The sequence below is a fragment of the Xiphophorus hellerii genome, chromosome 17 (assembly GCF_003331165.1).
Source record: "Xiphophorus hellerii strain 12219 chromosome 17, Xiphophorus_hellerii-4.1, whole genome shotgun sequence".
NCBI lineage: Eukaryota > Metazoa > Chordata > Actinopteri > Cyprinodontiformes > Poeciliidae > Xiphophorus > Xiphophorus hellerii.
Window position 1 is genome coordinate 19,458,794 of NC_045688.1, and position 17,764 is coordinate 19,476,557.

The 17,764-nt window shown below is 40.0% G+C and overlaps 1 protein-coding gene across 9 annotated transcripts in view; it reads left to right on the forward strand.

Moving 5' to 3' along the window:
* Positions 1–17,764, forward strand: part of sbf1 (SET binding factor 1) — a 64,602-nt gene that overhangs the window by 32,369 nt on the left and 14,469 nt on the right. For 3 of the 9 annotated variants that reach the window (XM_032589346.1, XM_032589351.1, XM_032589353.1), the window contains 17 exons: positions 2,423–2,452; positions 4,244–4,349; positions 4,678–4,810; positions 5,309–5,417; positions 5,954–6,067; positions 11,995–12,072; positions 12,508–12,621; positions 12,714–12,842; positions 13,518–13,616; positions 13,734–13,941; positions 14,183–14,295; positions 14,991–15,140; positions 15,350–15,418; positions 15,638–15,799; positions 15,909–16,177; positions 16,543–16,715; positions 16,798–16,871. In XM_032589346.1, coding sequence (XP_032445237.1) covers positions 2,423–2,452; positions 4,244–4,349; positions 4,678–4,810; positions 5,309–5,417; positions 5,954–6,067; positions 11,995–12,072; positions 12,508–12,621; positions 12,714–12,842; positions 13,518–13,616; positions 13,734–13,941; positions 14,183–14,295; positions 14,991–15,140; positions 15,350–15,418; positions 15,638–15,799; positions 15,909–16,177; positions 16,543–16,715; positions 16,798–16,871 — 2,130 coding nt within the window. Of the gene's footprint in view, positions 1–2,422; positions 2,453–4,243; positions 4,350–4,677; positions 4,811–5,308; positions 5,418–5,953; positions 6,068–11,994; positions 12,073–12,507; positions 12,622–12,713; positions 12,843–13,517; positions 13,617–13,733; positions 13,942–14,182; positions 14,296–14,990; positions 15,141–15,349; positions 15,419–15,637; positions 15,800–15,905; positions 16,178–16,542; positions 16,716–16,797; positions 16,872–17,764 lie in introns of all 9 variants that reach the window. The other 6 variants (XM_032589350.1, XM_032589354.1, XM_032589347.1 and 3 more) reach the window with 5 other exon arrangements.

The following is a 17,764-nucleotide window of genomic DNA, read 5'->3' on the forward strand; positions in this document are numbered from 1 at the left end:
CCATGTTATTGATTCTGTCAATCAATCAAATCAGTGTCCTTTTTTTCATTAATTCATTTCAAATCATGAATAACTGAGTGATTCCAACTGTTTCTGACCTGCTTATGTGTGTTTTGTATTCAGAATGCAGAATCATATCATTTCTCCAGATTTGAGTTTGTTGCTGTTTTCTTATTTAATCATTTTGATTTTCTTCAGGTATTAAGAATCACACCCTCCCAGCAACAAACACACAAACACACACATTAAAGTGGTTGCTTAGCAGGTCATAGTTTGCTTGCTTGGTGGCCATATGGCCTGGCAGATGGCTTCCTGCTGGCAGCGCAGCATCTGAATGAGACAATCACATCTAATCAGCATTAGACATTTCCAGGCTGCAGCAACCCACTACACGCTTCAGAAAGGCACTTAATATCTGTCAAAAAACATATTTTGACAATTCTGCTACTTTTCCCACTATTAAATTAGACTAAATCAGTTAGGTTGTAAAACAGTAATTGTTTCTATTTGTCCAATGGCAGAAGAAGACATACATTAGTATTTTGTAGAATTGCCTTTAAAACTTGGGTTTTTTGTTTATCCTTTCTTAAATTTTTGACTATAGTTTGCTGAAATTTTCTCCTACTCCTCCTGATAGACCTAGTGGAGCTGAGTCAGTTCTGTAGAACCTGTTACTCACACGCCCATTCGGCTCAGTTCCAGATTTCTACCCTGCCACATGTCGATGTGCCTGAGGGCAAGACACTTGACTCCAAGATTTCTTCTGAGCTGTGTATAAATGTCTGCATATTTTTGACTGCGGCTGGATGAATGTGACGCTTCCATAACGTGATTTCATTAGAAAAGCACCATTTAAAATTAGCTGTCTCTGAGCCATTCTGTAAAAGACTTGGTGGTATGCTTAGGGTCCACTAGTGCCCAAACTACAACCTCTTGGTGAATATCTTGAGGTGGTTCTTCAATATTTTAACAAAATCATCTTTCCTCATGAAGTGATGTAATTTGTGAAGTGCACCAGTCCCTTGTGCAGTAAAACATCCATACAACTTGATGCTGTACAGCTGGGTTTGTGTTTTCAGGCTCCCTTTTCCTCCAGATGTAACGTCTTCTGTGGGAAAACATGACAATAAGATCACACTTTCAGGCTGTCCATCCATCTTTTCATCCCACGTTTGTTGCTTTTGCTATTCTCGATTACATAAAGCCATATTTTCATATTTGCCTAAACATTGAAAAATGAGTCAAATTTAAGGGTCAGTGTTAACTTTGGCTTTACTTTGACACACAACAGTAATGTCTTACAGAACTGTCTGTGATTAATTAAACAAATTGTTGTTGACTTTAAGATACCTGAGTGAAGTTGGTCATCCCACCTTCTTCAAAGCAGACAAAAATGGTGTCAAATTTTTGTGGAACATTTGTGCTATGTTTGTCCTTAAGATATAGGTTTAAGTTTAGCAAAACTAGTCAGTTAGGAGGAGGCAATGTTTAGCTGAAGGGCTGGGGATGGCAAAGAGTCCATGGAGTTTCCCCTGGGGAAATGGAAGCAAACAACTGAGGGTAACTCTGGCCACGGCAGTGTCCACAATTTTCAAATGTCCAAACTTCCCTGATTTTCAAAGACTTGTTTACTTTGGAACGAGGTCAAGTGTTTATTAGAACCCAAGCCATTAAAGGAGCACATACACATTATCTCTGGTACTCCTCCTGAAACTGGGAACTCCAGGTCCATTCTTTGCCCTCTGTCACTCTGCCATCTGCTCTGACTGAAATGAAAGAATCAGTCACTGTGCCGGAGGTCATTGGCACTTTGCTTGATTCACATGAGCTTGCTGATATTAATGTCGGGGCCTTCTTTGTTTGGGAACATTTTTGTCTGCTGGATGCAGCTTCACTTTTAGTACCGCTTATGGTTGGTACCACTGTTTCAGTTTTGGAGCTGATTTCTCAGAATTCACTTCCCTCTGAGCCAGTTGTTATTGTAACAGCATTTTAAAATAACATTAGCTTTTGGTTTTGCTTTTAATCACACTTATGTTTGAGACTATCAGATTAATTGTAACATCAGAGTAATTTAACTATAGTAAATGTGTTGAGATTATGTTTAAGGGGAAAAGCTTTTCAAAACAACTTGACCCTGTGTGAAAAGTATTTGCCCTATTATTCTTATGTATATTTTGATTTTTAATGGAAGCATTTATTATTTTTATTGTTGTTTTTGTGCTGCCAAAATGCCAAATATTTGTTTTGCATGTGTGTCGCCCAAAGTTCTATTTTCACCCATTTTACAGAGGTATGATGATGTTTGTTCAGCCTATATGTTTTGCCATGCAGATACATGACTACCTTGTGCAGTCACCTCTAACATGTCTTATCCTGCTGTGTGTGTGTGCGTGCATGTGTGTGTTGAATGCGTGTGCAGCCGGGTCCAGAGGAGAGAGAGGACAGTTTGGTACGCCAGCCTGACTTCATATCCTCATCCTCTCTCTACCAATCATCTTCTTTTTATTTCCCTGCCCACTTCCTTCAGTCTATCGATGCACACCTGTTGCTTTAGGTGGACTAATTGAGATGCTTTCTGTCTGTGAACAACACCTGATCTCATCTATAACAAAAGCTGATCCTAGATTCTGGAGATGTTTCAAAATTGTTATGTGATTTTGATGTAAATCATAAAGACAGTGGAAGCTGAAGTATCACTCAGCAACAATTTGACCAAGAACATGAAACCAATTCCATTTTCCTCAGTAAAGTCAAGCACAGGCTCCAGGTTAGTACTTAGTTATAGATCAGCTAATTTGAAGTGAAATGTGAATTTATTTAGTTGAATAGAATAGATTCCTTACACACAGTGGTATAGTTCAAGCTTTCTTTTCTGTTCTGTTTGATGACTTTGGCTTACAGTTAAACTTTAATTCATTTTCTCAGAAATTAGCTGATATTATTCTAATAATTGTGTATATACTGTCCACTCTTCAGTATGTACAGTATATTCACCCAGCAGATGGTCAGGGTGCCGTTAGCAGATGTTACTGCATTGGTGCGGCGTGCCATGGACGCCATCATGCTGTGGCTCTGTGTTGGCCCTCAGGTCCCTGGTTGTTTGTCCCTCTTGACAACCGTTTCCTCTGTAGGGCTGTTGACTAATCAAGCTCACACAAACTATAGTCCTAATGTTGGTCTTTGTTATTTTTAATTTTTTTTTCTTAAAAGCTACAATCTGGGTTTTCATTAGCTGTAAGCCATAATCACAAAGATTCACAGGAATAAATTATTGAAATAAGTCACTTTCTGTAATAAATCCATCAGACCAGTTTCATTTTTTCATGAATTACTGAACTAGATTACCTTTTTGAGATGCTCTGATTTATCAAGGATGGAATTTCAATTCACTATTAGTTTACAACTATGACATGTAGGTGTATTAATACAGATGAAGAAGAAGCAGCACATTAGGTGCTTCTATTTGTCCAAAAAAACATTTTGTACACCTGATGATCAGATGTTGGCCCACAGGACTGAATGGCTAATCTGAGTCAACTGACATGATCACTGCTGCTGTAGAGAGCATGGGATGTGGCTGCACTTTTCTCTGTTTGGCCTCCTGAGCCAAACCATCCAGGGCCTTTTGGAACTTCTTCTCTGCTCAATATATGAATATTGTCCTAAACCACATCGCTGAGATAAACTCCGTTAGGTAATCTCATCTTAAGCCTTTTACTGTTCACCTCTTGCTTGATGTTGTTTATTAATGATCTGGTAACTGGCATATAGAACTGAAACCTTCTACGTAAAGCACAGAAATACAGTATCTGCTATTTATTAAAAAGTTAAAAATAGTTTTTGCAGAATGTTGTTGGCCTGACTGATCATTCCCTGATACCCGTTAGACTGCAGTAGACAGTTCATAGAGCATGAGGGCTGCAGTGGCTTTTTTACCTCCATTGTCCGTGGAAACCTTTTGTTATGGTGCTGCTGGTGTTTTCCTGTAAGGTTGCTGGCATGGAGTCTTTTGCAGCCTCATGCACCTGATCAGCTGGAATGGCTTGGGTTTAATTTGTCATGTTCCTGCTGAGCTTCGGTGATTCTCCATCTCTCTCTCAGACTCACGCTGTTTTCTGGATGCACACAACTCTGATCAAACCTCCGCACTGAATCATGATTTTCTTGAGTCGCATTTGTTTTATTTTTTTTTTTCTTTAATTTATTCTAATTTTTTTTTTTTATCTCTCCTTACCTGTAGAGGACAATAACATTAGGCGCTGGCGACCGGCAAGTTATCCAGACTCCCATCAATGATGCTCTTCCTGTCAGCGGCAGCAGCGTGGCCCAGCTCTTTAGGCAGCTTGGTATGGACTCTGATCCCATGTTTTTATAGCTTGTAGAAATAAACAATGAATTCATTCACTTTAAAATTTGTTTTATAAGATATTAACAGATTACAATTTTAGCTTTACGATTTTGGTGCCTGTTGGGTTGAACTGCACCATGCCAGTGTTCCTGTGTGGAGTTAGCTTGGTTGATTTCAGCGCTTTTTAGAACACTGTTGTTTTCTACATTAGTGTCTGTTAATTGGTTAGATGGCTTGACAACTGTATATCTTTTTCGTGAGTGTGTGAAACTTAGTCTTTCTCCCCAAATGGCCTGTCATAATGGTTAGTGTGTTTTTCCTCTCAGGTATAGTCAACGTGTTGTACCTGTTCTGTGCTGCTCTGACGGAGCACAAGATCCTGTTTCTGTCCAGCAGCTACCAGAGACTGACCGACGCCTGCCGAGGCCTGCTGGCCATCATGTTCCCCCTCAAATACAGGTGACCTTCCACTCTGATGCTTTGGAAGCAAAAACCCTGTTCACACCAACATGTGTATATAGAGGGACAAATATTTTCTGCTGCTTGTACTTCCGCTCCACATTCAAACTAGTTTTTTTTTTTTTTTTTATTGATGAGAACAACTGAGATCCTTAAAACACCTTCCAACGTGGAGATGTGTAATTTTAAAAAGTCAATTTAGGGAGTATATTTAGGGTCTGGAAATCCAGAGATTATTGGAAATTATGTGAGAAGCTAGAAGTCATAAGTAAAATGTATATTTATATGTTAGGTTAGGCTTATTTAAACTTGCTGACCCTGTTCACATCAGTCTCTAAGTTTGAGATGGAGAACGCTCTAACTCAAATGGCGTTTTTGTACAAAACAGTTGATCCACAATGTTTAACAGCTGTTAACTTTGCTCTGCTGCTGTAGTCATGCTCAGCTTGTTTGTGATGATGTTCACATTAAACTTTTTTTTTTTTCTGGTTTTCTTAGTTTTACTTATGTTCCCATTTTACCCGGGAAGCTGCTGGAGGTCCTGAGCACTCCCACCCCCTTCATCATTGGTGTCAATTCCTTCTTTCGCTCTGAGACACAGGAACTGGTGAGTTTTTATCACTGCAAAACATAAAACTATATAACTAAAGCAACTCACTGGTGTTAAGGAAATGTTTGTGTTGACAAACGGCTACAGAGATCTATGATCTCAGAACAGTTAATATTATAATTCCAGTCTAGAGTTTCGTCTTGCTGCCTGACTGATTGCTGCCTTTAAGATTTACTGTATAAATGTAATAAAATTGTGTGTTTTCAACCTTCATAAGTTAATCTTCAGAGTACTAAAAATAATAATCTTTTGTCTGATTGTGACTTGTTGAAAATGGAATGATCAGTTATGTTAAAAGTGCGAGTTGAGTCCTTATCTCAGCCCACAGATTGCTCTCTGATCGCTTGTCGGTGTAGAACAGAGGTTATCAGCTCTGCAACCGTTCTGTCTCAATGTGGAGTTGTTGTTATTTGATGTCTGATGTCGTAATGGACAGCAGCCGACAGAAACAACTTAATGTCTATTAGTCCAGTTTATCATCTGATGCTGCACTGTTTATCGGTGATATATGATACGTACTTGTGTGCCTTCAGTTGGACGTAATCATCGCTGACCTGGATGGAGGCACCGTTACTATCCCTGAATGCGTCCACATCTCTCTGCTGCCTGAACCTCTGCTGCAGCAGACCCAGACTGCCCTCTCCATGGTAAGAGCTGCAAACACAACCAGCCTCACAACCACACCATTACACAACACACCGGTAAATGTAGGGAAATCTCAGGATTGGGTTGTGGGACGTCTTCACTAAGTTATCAGCTACACAGCACTGCTGTAAAGTCCTCACTGAGTTCTTCCTTCTGTGACATCTTTTAAAGCCATTTAAATCCTTTATTTTCATTGTTGCAACAGTGAAAGAAACCGCACACTTCTTCTAATAACTTATACTGTCAAAAAAACATTTTTTCCCCTAAAATAGTATCACATTTGAAATGATTAACACAACCACATGGACTGATTTCCAACACTTGCTGGTTGAGGAATGGAATATCATTCTACATTAGTGTGGGACCAAACTAGTAATTGTTACAATAATTAATTAATTACTTAATTAATAACATTCAAGTGCTAAAAGTGGTGAGAAATATTAGAAATTACTAACATATGCAGGTATAGAACTCTGAGCATCCTTTTCATGAGACTGTCAAAGAAAAACAAAGTGTCTTCAGTCAGAGGCTTAATACAGACTGTTACAGGAGATCCTTCAGCCATCACCATCTACATTAACACCTTAAAGAATCTTGAATAATTTGAGTTACAACATGTAGTTTCCCTTTAGGATCAATAAATAATTTTTGAATTGATCGGAATTTGAAACAACACTCAGTTGTCTGTAGAACTGCTCATTCTACATGTCTTATTATTAAACTGATTTTGCAAAAATCTAGAATGCCGTAATGCATCTATTGTTAAAAAAAATGATAGAAATTGCTTATGTTTTTAGAAGTTATTTCCAATTACTCATCCAGGTAATAAAATATTTTTTGCTTCATTTTTTAAGCCTACAATGTTAAACTCCATCTGCATCATTATTTTGATTTGTTTTTGTTTATTTATCTTTTATAACTACTGTTCATGTTAGAGCTTTGATATTGCCACCTCTGCTGACACTCTGTTTTCTATATTACAGTATAATATTTTATTAAACTTTTATTATGTCTGTGCTGCCCTGTTCTCTTCATTGGAGGCGGTTTGACCACCCAGCTCATATAAAGCTGTTGGGTTGTTTCCAGTATCCCAGTGACAGCCCATTCTGAGAAAAGCTCTTACAGTCTGTACACAGATGATTTCCCATCTTCCTTATTGATATTTACACATTACATTATTTCTTCCTCTTCTTAGAAATGATTGTGTGTTTTTGATAACAAATACTGAATTTGTTGTTAGTCATTGCATTTACACTCTGAGGCTATATAATGCAGGAAGTCCCTCCAGCGTGATGCTGGAAATGATTTTTATGATCTTGGTTTTGTGTTGACCAAAGGATTACCAGGAATAATTGAAGGAATGTATCATCTTTGTTATTCATATAATTCCATGTGTGAGCACTAGTTTTATTGCATATTAGTCAGCCAGCTCACGTGCTGTACATCTGCACAGACTTTAATTATACCCCCATAATAAAAATATTTACTTCCTATATTTTACAGGTTTTTTTTCTTGAATAACAGAACCTGCTGGCAGTTTGCTGATTCTGTTGCGGTAAAACATTAACCGTTATGGCATTATCTCAGCCATAACTGAGAGACATTTAAGGTGTTTTTTGAGGGGCAGGAGGAATTCAGCTCCCATTTTCAAAGAAAGTGGCACAGTCAAAGAAGTTGAGCTCCCAAAATAATTTTGCTTCTTTGTTAAAATATGATTCCATATGTTTTCTCTCAGTATATATTTTTTCCTGTTATAATAATCAGTTAACAGTTAACGACAAAAAGTCTTAGAATGAAATCATCAAAGAGGAACAACTGGATCTGGATATTTTGAAATGTTGTTAATAAATGAAGCACAGTGCTCTGTACAAGTATTAACTATATCAGTATTGAAAACATATTCCATTTCTCACATTGAAACTACCATTCACTGGCAGCAACAGCTCCTGTCAGTATGATCAGGCTTTTAACAGGACGTTTCACAACTGTCGTTAGTACTGGTGGAGTGGATGGGCCATGCACACCAAGATGCATTCAGATCCTCCGTACATAACATCAGTGTGTGTGTGTGGGGGGGGGGGGGTTCTCTGTCTCGCTTTGTCTTTTGCTGGAGAAGTGGGGAAAAAGGACAAATTTAATTTTCTCCAATTTATTGATTGACTTCCACTTCTGTACTGAATCTGTTCAAAGTGTTTATCCAAAAACACAAACTTGGTATTATTTAACGTGGGTAACCAAATAATTTATCAAAATTACATACACGTTGTTAAAGATCATTTCCTGCCCCTCTAGTCTGCCAATCACTACATTGTACCTGCATTCTTTGGCCTTGTAGTCATTCAAGGATCTTTTCAAATGTTACCCTGATTCATGTGATGCACTGAATACCTCGATTCTTTTAAGTTTACTATGCTCTGTCTCAGAGAGGTGAGTTTCATGAAGGAATTTTACTCCTGTCTTTTATTTTTCATTTCACCTAGTATTTTAGCCCTTTTTGTTGGATTAAGAACTCCTTTTACATTTTAGCTTGTGATTTTTATTGGTACTGATAAAATCAGGAGTTAGAGATTACCATATATCCAGAACAAATAAAAGGAAAACCTTTTGGATACTCAAACATATAGCAACAATTAATAGTCTGAACATTTTCACTTTGTAAATGAAACTAACACAAGTCCAGTTAAAGAAGACTTCCTTTCCTTTGGTCTTATCAACGACCTTAATGGTGTAATAGTTAATGAGTGACTCTGAGGGTGAAGCATCACGGCTCTGTGGTTGTGAAGGGCCCTCTGGTGGCATTACCTGGTTGTGACGTTCCATTTACCAGGTAGTGTTTTTTCTTTATGGTTTTACTTGTTCCCTTCTAAATCAGATCAAATCAAATTTTATTTGTATAGCACATTTCAGCAGCAAGGCATTTCAAAGTGCTTTACATCATATCAAACACAGAAACGCAATGCAACATAGAATCAACAATCAAAACACGACATTATGTCAGGTTCCATTAATAAATTTGTAATTGATTACGTTTCAAATACAATTCCAAACAGGTGGGTTTTTAGTCGAGTTTGCATTAATAAAAGGTTTACCTGTTACACTCCTACTGTGTTATATGGAACAAAATACCTATTGCTATTTTTATTCCCACTCACACTCACAATCACACAGTTTAAAACGATGTAGACAGCATTTTGATGGGCTTCTGGCACAAGGCTTCTAAAAGCGTCCAGCCTCTTCTTACATCCATCCCATGTTTCGTCCTTTGAATGCTCTTTTCCATCTTTACTGACTTGGTCCACATAGCACTCTTGATCTTGTTATCTCACAATGTAGATGGTTGGATGATGGTGGCTTTGAAGCCTCAACTCACCATGTTTTTGTTGCTATAGCTGCAGAGTTGTAGACACGTGGTGTTCTCATAAAATACCCTCAACTTGGCCGGGAATGGGGTCTGGAATTTATCTCCTTTTCTCTGAGGAACTGCTTCAGCGTATTCACATCACCATTTTAACACATCTGGGGCATAATCATGGTCTATTACTCCAATCACTGCCAGCAGGAAGCTTTTATTTTGCCAAGCTCGTTTTAATACTGCATCCTTGACTTCAAATGTGGCAAATTTGACTGTTATTAAACGTGGTGGGGGGCATCAGGTGGAGCTTCTGGTCCCAGTGAACGGTGAGCTCTCTCAATAACCAGGTGAAATTATGTCAGAATGTCCAATTTGTCTATGAAGGTTTTCAGAGACAATCTTTTCTATGAAGGGTGAGAGAGAGGAAGAGCGGTCCTCAACCTTCTGCAGAGCCATGGCGCCGTATGTTAGACTTAGACTTAGACTTAGACTGACTTTATTATCATTTTGCATGCACAGGGTGTATACAGAACGAAATTTCGTTGCATACGGCTCAGAACAATGTTTTGAGGTTCCAATGTTATGAGGTTACTCCAGAATAAAATAAAATGCAATATAAAATATAAATACAAATATAAATATAAAATATAAAGTGCAGGAATGACAGTAAAATAGAAGTTATTTAGCTATGTACAGGGGTTGGACAATGAAACTGAAACACCTGGTTTTAGACCACAATAACTTATTAGTATGGTGTAGGGCCTCCTTTTGCGGCCAATACAGCGTCAATTCGTCTTGGGAATGACATATACAAGTCCTGCACAGTGGTCAGAGGGATTTTAAGCCATTCTTCTTGCAGGATAGTGGCCAGGTCACGACGTGATGCTGGAGGAGGAAAATGTTTCCTGACTCGCTCCTCCAAAACACCCCAAAGTGGCTCAATAATATTTAGATCTGGTGACTGTGCAGGCCATGGGAGATGTTCAACTTCACTTTCATGTTCATCAAACCAATCTTTCACCAGTCTTGCGGTGTGTATTGGTGCATTGTCATCCTGATACACGGCACCGCCTTCAGGATACAATGTTTGAACCATTGGATGCACATGGTCCTCCAGAATGGTTCGGTAGTCCTTGGCAGTGACGCGCTCATCTAGCACAAGTATGGGGCCAAGGTAATGCCATGATATGGCAGCCCAAACCATCACTGATCCACCCCCATGCTTCACTCTGGGCATGCAACAGTCGGGGTGGTACGCTTCTTTGGGGCTTCTCCACACCGTAACTCTCCCGGATGTGGGGAAAACAGTAAAGGTGGACTCATCAGAGAACAATACATGTTTCACATTGTCCACAGCCCAAGATTTGCGCTCCTTGCACCATTGAAACCGACGTTTGGCTCTTATCACTGTTTGGTCGATGAACTCCTGGCTGAAGACACAGGGGTTTCTCATTTACTGTTGCAGAAAAGTAGCACAACAGTCTCTGGGTTTTAAGTCAAAAAGAAGGACAACAACAAGTTGTGTGGAGCCCAGAGTTTCTATTTGGACTCATTTTAAGGCATAATATGTCAGGCATCTGGGAGACAGCCCGAGTCACTGGGCCTAAGTGAAATGAAATGTGCTGCTTCAGGGTTTCTGTGTAATCACACTGACCTCTGTCACTAATTGAGGAAACATTTCCCGGTTTCCTTCCACAACAAACAAAAAAGAACAAATCCTTCTGAAATAAGCAGAAATTCATAAAGGTTTATTGGCATTCTGCATTGTTTATTCAATTTTATCACGTCTGAGACTTTGCTTTGGATTGTTGAGATGAATGTTTCATAAAATGCTGAATATTACAATAACACAAATGCACATTCCTACCCACATGCTGTCATGATATATTAGACCTTTTTTTTTTTTAACGAAATCACTTTTAATAAAAAGAAAATCACAATTTCAATAAGTTGCAAAGGCAGCAACACACCTGCCTGTATTTAAGCACAGAAAATCCAGCTGATATCCAGAGGAGAGGTCACATTTTACATTTTCTAAGAATGGCAACTGATGTAGATGATTCAATCTTCACTGATTTTGAACAGGCACATATTTGGGCAGCACAACAACAATGTTACCACATGAGCCATCTCACTTCAGCTTAATAGTGAACAGGTTTCCTCTAAAAGTAAATACCAAAACTGATCATAGGTCAAAAAACGAAAATGACAAGAAATCGGAGCTCTGCCTTCAGAAAAACCTAAAAAAAAAAATTAAGCTTTCTTTTCAACCTTAAACATAATTGGTATAAACTAACTCTGTTTGAACTTCTGCTGCACTCTCAACTATATTACCACCTCTCTTGGGTTTTTCTCCAGCTCCATCCATCTTCCTATCCCCGTCCCTACTGACAAAAAACAGCAAGATGCTGCCGCCATCACATTTTACAGTGGGTGTCTTTGGAGGGAGGCTCAGTGTTTTTAGTTGTTTTGCTCTTTCGAAGGACCGTCTAAAATAGGGAAAGCACACGAGAAAGCAAAGCGGAAGGGGAGATGTGATTGTGCATAATTTTTGACAGGTTTGTAAAATTGTTGCAGGTTTTGGATCCGGAGTTGGAATTTTCAGATCAGGCGTTTCCCCCACAGTCCATGAATCCTTCTGCACTAAAGATCCAGGTAAGAAAAATGTGAATGTAGACCTTTATACACACTCCACACACCCCGAAAGAACACTTTCACTGACTTTTAAATCTGCTTTAAAAGCCTCTGAAAATCAAATTTTAAATAATTAAAAATTATTTTAATTTTAAAATCATCGACACAATGCACTGTCACTTCATGCTCATTTAGAGTGTCGATTCATGCTAAGTCAGTGATTCCTTTCAAATGGTTGGGACTTTTAACCATTTAGAACAATAAATTGATTTGTTTTGTATCTGGATTCTAATTAGAATGTGTGTAACTTACTTTAAATTTAGTTGTATGGGATTGGATTGAATGGACTGTTACCCTGCTACTATATATTTCTGAACATACATTGTTTAATTGTTTTGTAACATGGCTTATGAGCGCCCTATAAATAAACTGAGCTGAACTGTGGATGTGTTTCAGGATAAGGAAATCCGAGCCGTCTTCCTCTGGCTCTTCGCTCGACTTTTCCAAGGTTATCGCTGGTGTTTACATATCATCCGAATTCACCCAGAACCTGTAATCCGCTTCCATAAGGTACAGAAATGCATTGTTTTAATGGGGGAGGGAGAGGCCTTTGCTTTTAGTTGTAAAAAAAACAAAAGTGCGTCTTCCTTTTACTGGGGCAGGCGGCCTTCCTGGGTCAGAGATCCCTGACAGAGGATGACTTCCTGATGAAGGTGTTGGACGGGATGGCATTCGCAGGCTTTGTATCAGAGAGGGGCCCACCGTACAGAGCCACCGATCTGTTCGATGATGTGAGTCTTTCTGCACAAATATGAAGACTTGCTAGCTAAATAAAGACTCTTGCTGACATTCATTTCTTAAAAACTAAGTGTTGTGAAGTTTATATCGGTAGTTAAATAAAAAAAGAGAGAAGAAAGAGATTCATTACAGCAACAATGCTATTATGAAGCATTTTGATTTCAATCATTTCAATAAACATGGCAAATTTTGGTTTCTCTGATAACTAGAATATTATGTTTTTTAAGCTGAATTACTGCAATGAATACGTTTTCTGCTGAATTAATAACTTACATGCATGTAAATATGAGTTGCATGGATTAATTGACTAACTATTTCATTAAAAATGTGCTGAGGGTGCGGCGGTTGCGCAGGATTAAAGCCATGTATGGAGGCTTTAGCCTTTGATGCTGCTGTCACGGGTTTCAGTCTTGACCCCATGACCTTGGTTGCAGGTCTTCCCTCTCTCTCAACCCACTTTCCTGTCTGAGAGCTGTTAATAAAAGCCACTGGAGCCAACAAAACCTTAAAAAAAGGTTAAAGTTTAACTTTTTAACCTTAACAAAAACAGCTACTCTGCATTCTTAGCCGTTTTATTCAGGGGGTTCTATTATTTTGCTATGTATTTGTCTGTTAGTTATATAGCTTTGATACAATGCAGATGTTTAAATCTTCTTTTTTCTCCACAGCTTGTTGCCAATCAGGTGGAGCGAATACGACAAGAAGAAGCCTGCCCACACAAAGTCATGAATCATGTCAAAGAGCTGGCTGAGCAACTTTTTAAAAATGTATGATCTCCAATATTTCAGGGCATTCACATTCCAATCATCCAAGTACTCTCCCATCTTCTGCTTTGTTCAGTTAGGGTTAGAGTTAGCCTTCACTTTTACTTGACGTCTTTTCAGGAGAACCCCTACCCCGCAGTTGCAATGCACAAAGTCCAGAGGCCATCAGAAACCAGCCAGAGTACGGACCAGAGTCGGACTCCGTTTCCTGTTCTGGATGATGTTGCAGTGCAGCTCTTCATCGATCATGCTGTTGCCAAGCTCAAGAGTTCACCACCTGTTGTCAAAGCAGAGCTCAAGAGCATGGTGCCGTCTGGGCCTCCTCTGGGTGAGCACAACCTCTATTCCTGAAGACTAAAACACAAAGAGGAACCTGATGGTACCGTGCAAATTGAAGTCACCCAGGAGGATTTGTAGATGTGTATTTCACAATGGGAATATAAGCTTTGTGTTAAAAATCTAAAAATACAGATATGTATTTATCTTTATGCAACTTAGACCTTTGTCTAAGCATTTTAATTTTAGCAAGAGAGTCATGATGTTGATGAATAACTGCTATTTCCCCTCAGGAGACATTGTTGACAGGAACGGTAATGTGATGGCTAACAGCGCTCGCAGGCTGGAGGTGGTCAGGAACTGCATCACTTACATCTTTGACAACAAGATGCTGGAGGCCAAGAAGGTGAGTGAGACTCACGATGTCTGCAAGATGGAACTACAGCGTTTCTAAACTCCAAACTTAGGGAACGAAAACAGGAATAAATTCTTTTTTTTTTTTCTAAATGATATAATGCTAAAGGGAAAATGTTTTTGCCTCTGGTTGTGCAGTGAGCAGAAAAAATTTCGTGTTTGTATAAAACAAAGGCTGAAATTTGGATTTATAAGCTTTTGTATGTTATTGAACAGTGAATTCACTTCAGTAATTTAATTCCTCTCAGAAAATCTTGAGTACTCATAAGACCAATTATAAACATATTTAAAACATGAATGTGGGACAACAGAATAGTATGTTCTTGGACAAGCATTCCATACTTGGTCAGGGCTCCTTTTAATGGAAAATTCACTTTCATCTGAAAAAAGGACTGAATCACTGAGCCACAGTCTAGAACTTTTTGTCCTTAGCTAAAGGTAAGATGCTAATGAGTGTCTCTGGTTTAGAAGCTGCATGATTTCATAAGGGGCAAAATAGTGCCATCTTCTGGGCAAACAGAAATTGTAACATTTAAAAGGTATTGACCTAATATAAACTATAACATAAAAGAATGTTGATGTTAATAACAATGTGAATTCAACATTAGCATTTGACCTAAAATGGCCATGTCACAGCAGATCATGCGTGTGTGAAGTGTATTGTGATTGTCTCTCTCCATGGTCCAGCTGATGCCAGCTGTGCTGCGGGCATTAAAGGGTCGCACAGCACGGGTCTGTCTGACCCAGGAGCTAAATCAACATGTTCTCCAGAACCGAGCTGTGCTGGACGACCAGCAGTTTGACTACATTGTTCGCATGATGAACTGCACTTTACAGGTGAGCCTGCACATGTGCAACACACCTCAGAACATCAGCACTAACGCTCTGCTGTTAATGTCGCATGAAATTTTCGCTGTCTTTTAGTGCGTCTGTCTCTGATGCTTATATAAAACTAACTAGGTTTTGAAATGTCTGTCATAAAATCTTAGTGAACTTTTGTATTCATTGTAAACAACAAATTAAAAGTTATTTATCTTTCAATGCAGGACTGTTCACATATGGATGAACATGGTATTGCAGCCACTCTGCTTCCTCTTGTCACTGCCTTCTGCAGAGTAAGTTTCAAACTAGTATTAAGAAAGTCACTTCATTATATGTATTCAAGTCTTAAATCCATGAAGCTCTAAGAAAACAGTGAGATACTGTAGGTTTTTCTTTCTTCACTCAGTGGGAGGAACTTTAGATGAGAGCCACTCAGAATGTGAACTCTATATCGTTTAATCTGGGTTAAAGTTTCTTGGCTTGTTCTCAAGAATCTGTTTTTTACTGGACAGAAACTGGGTGCAGGCATCACTCAGTTTGCCTACAGCTGTGTACAAGAACACATGGTGTGGACTACCATGCAGTTTTGGGAGGCCATGTTCTACAGTGACGTTCAGAACCACATCAAAGCTCTGTACATGGAGACAGATGATGGAAACCAGCAGAGCAACTCAGTGAGCACCTACGTTCCACTCTCCATATGACTGAGAGCATTTAGCATTGGTCAGATTTGGCTTCTGGTTACCAGCTCATCTGTTTCTCTCATATTTGTTGATCCATCAGCAGGACCAACAGGACGGGTCAGGCAACAGAAGGGAAATCAGCGCCTTGGAGCTCGCGGCTGAGCAAAACCGTCTGTGGCCAACCCTCAGCAAAGAGATGCAGACGGAGCGCGTGCAGAAGGAGGAGAGCACGGTGTTCAGCCAGGCCATCCATTACGCCAACAGGATGAGCTACCTCCTGCTGCCACTGGACACCAGCAAGAACCGGCTGCTGAGGAGTTCTGGCCTCGGAGACGTGGAGAGCGTCAGCAACAGCTATGTCACCAACAGGTAACCAGAGGGAGGCACATCCTCATCTCAACCACCAGGGGTCAGAGTAATGATGCGATCCACTCTTCAAGACTTGGTGGTTTGTAGGTTAGAATGTAACACAGGGGTGGGTAACTCCAGGCCGCAAGGGCTGGTCTCCTGCAACTTTTAGATGTATCTCTACTTCAACATACCTGAGTCAAATAATTAGGTCATTAGCAGGACTCTGGAGAACTTGACTGCACTTAGGAGGTGATTCAGCTATTGGATTCAAGAGTGTTGGATCAGGGAGACATCTAAGAGTTGCAGGACACCGGCCCTCGAGGACCAGGATTGCCCACCCCTGATGTAACAGAAGTTTAAATCGGGTTCATGTTATCTTGCAGTATTGCAGGCAGCATGGCAGAGAGCTACGACACAGAGAGCGGCTTTGAAGACGCAGAGAGCTCGGACGTGGCCAATTCAGTGGTGCGCTTTATCAATCGCTTTGTAGATAAAGTGTGTAATGAGAGCGGTGTGACGAACGAACACCTGAAGGCGCTCCACACTATGATACCAGGTATGGTCCTTCACTCACTGATCTCTGATTGAGCAGTTTACAAGCATTGTATGGAGCTTCATTGGTATAAATGTGTCTGCAGATATTGTTCAGATGCACATCGAGACACTGGACGCAGTCCACAGGGAGAGTAAGAGACTGCCTCCGATCCAAAAGGTAACCAATTCCTGTTTTTACCTTCCACTGGAAAAAGGTCATGCAGAGCCCCATCCAGCCCCGCCCACTCCCCTCTCCACCAATCCCTTCAGCTCAGGCTCACAGTGTCATGGCAGGTACGTCTGTCCATCCAGACAGAACGGCGTGATTCTCAGCATGCCGCAGTGGTCCTTGCTGGATGATGGTTCCCTCCCACCCTGCTGTTTGATCTCTGTAGAGGCCGGAGAAACTCAGTCTGGCTGTTGTAGCTTCTCCAGGACCTCCAGAGCTGAGTGCCTTCACGCTGAAGGGTGCATGCATGCAGTGTGCTGGAGACGGATTCGGGCTACGCCAAGCTTCATCTGACTGTTTTCATCATTCCTGTAGATATGTTATAGGAAGATGGCATCATGTGAGCATTGTCTCGCCTTAGTTTTCAGAGTAAATCAGTCAGTAGCACCTCCAGCCGTACAACGCCCCTGAATGTCTTAGATGAGTGTCTGCTCCAGCAAAACTGATTGAAATGAATGAAGTACCTCAGCAAGTCATCAAGTTCTGAAGTGACCTGGTAATGGTCCACTGGTTTGACTGGAGTCATGTTACAACCACAGACTTTAATAGAAAGTTATTTTGAGTGATAGACAAACACCAAGTAGTGCATGCAGTGGGAATTTTTCATGGTTTTCAAAATCTTTTGCAAATATAAATCTAAAAGTGTGCTCACTAGAAACTAGAGGCTTAGTTTGTACTCATTGTTCTTTGCAAAATAGCTCAGGACCAGTCGTTGTTAATGGATTCAGAGCAGGACTTTGAAGAGTCCATTCTAATATAGAAAGAGGCTTTAATCTTATCTAGTAACTCTGTGCCTTTAGTGCCACTGTCCTGCAGCTTTTGGACGTTTTCCTGCTCCAACA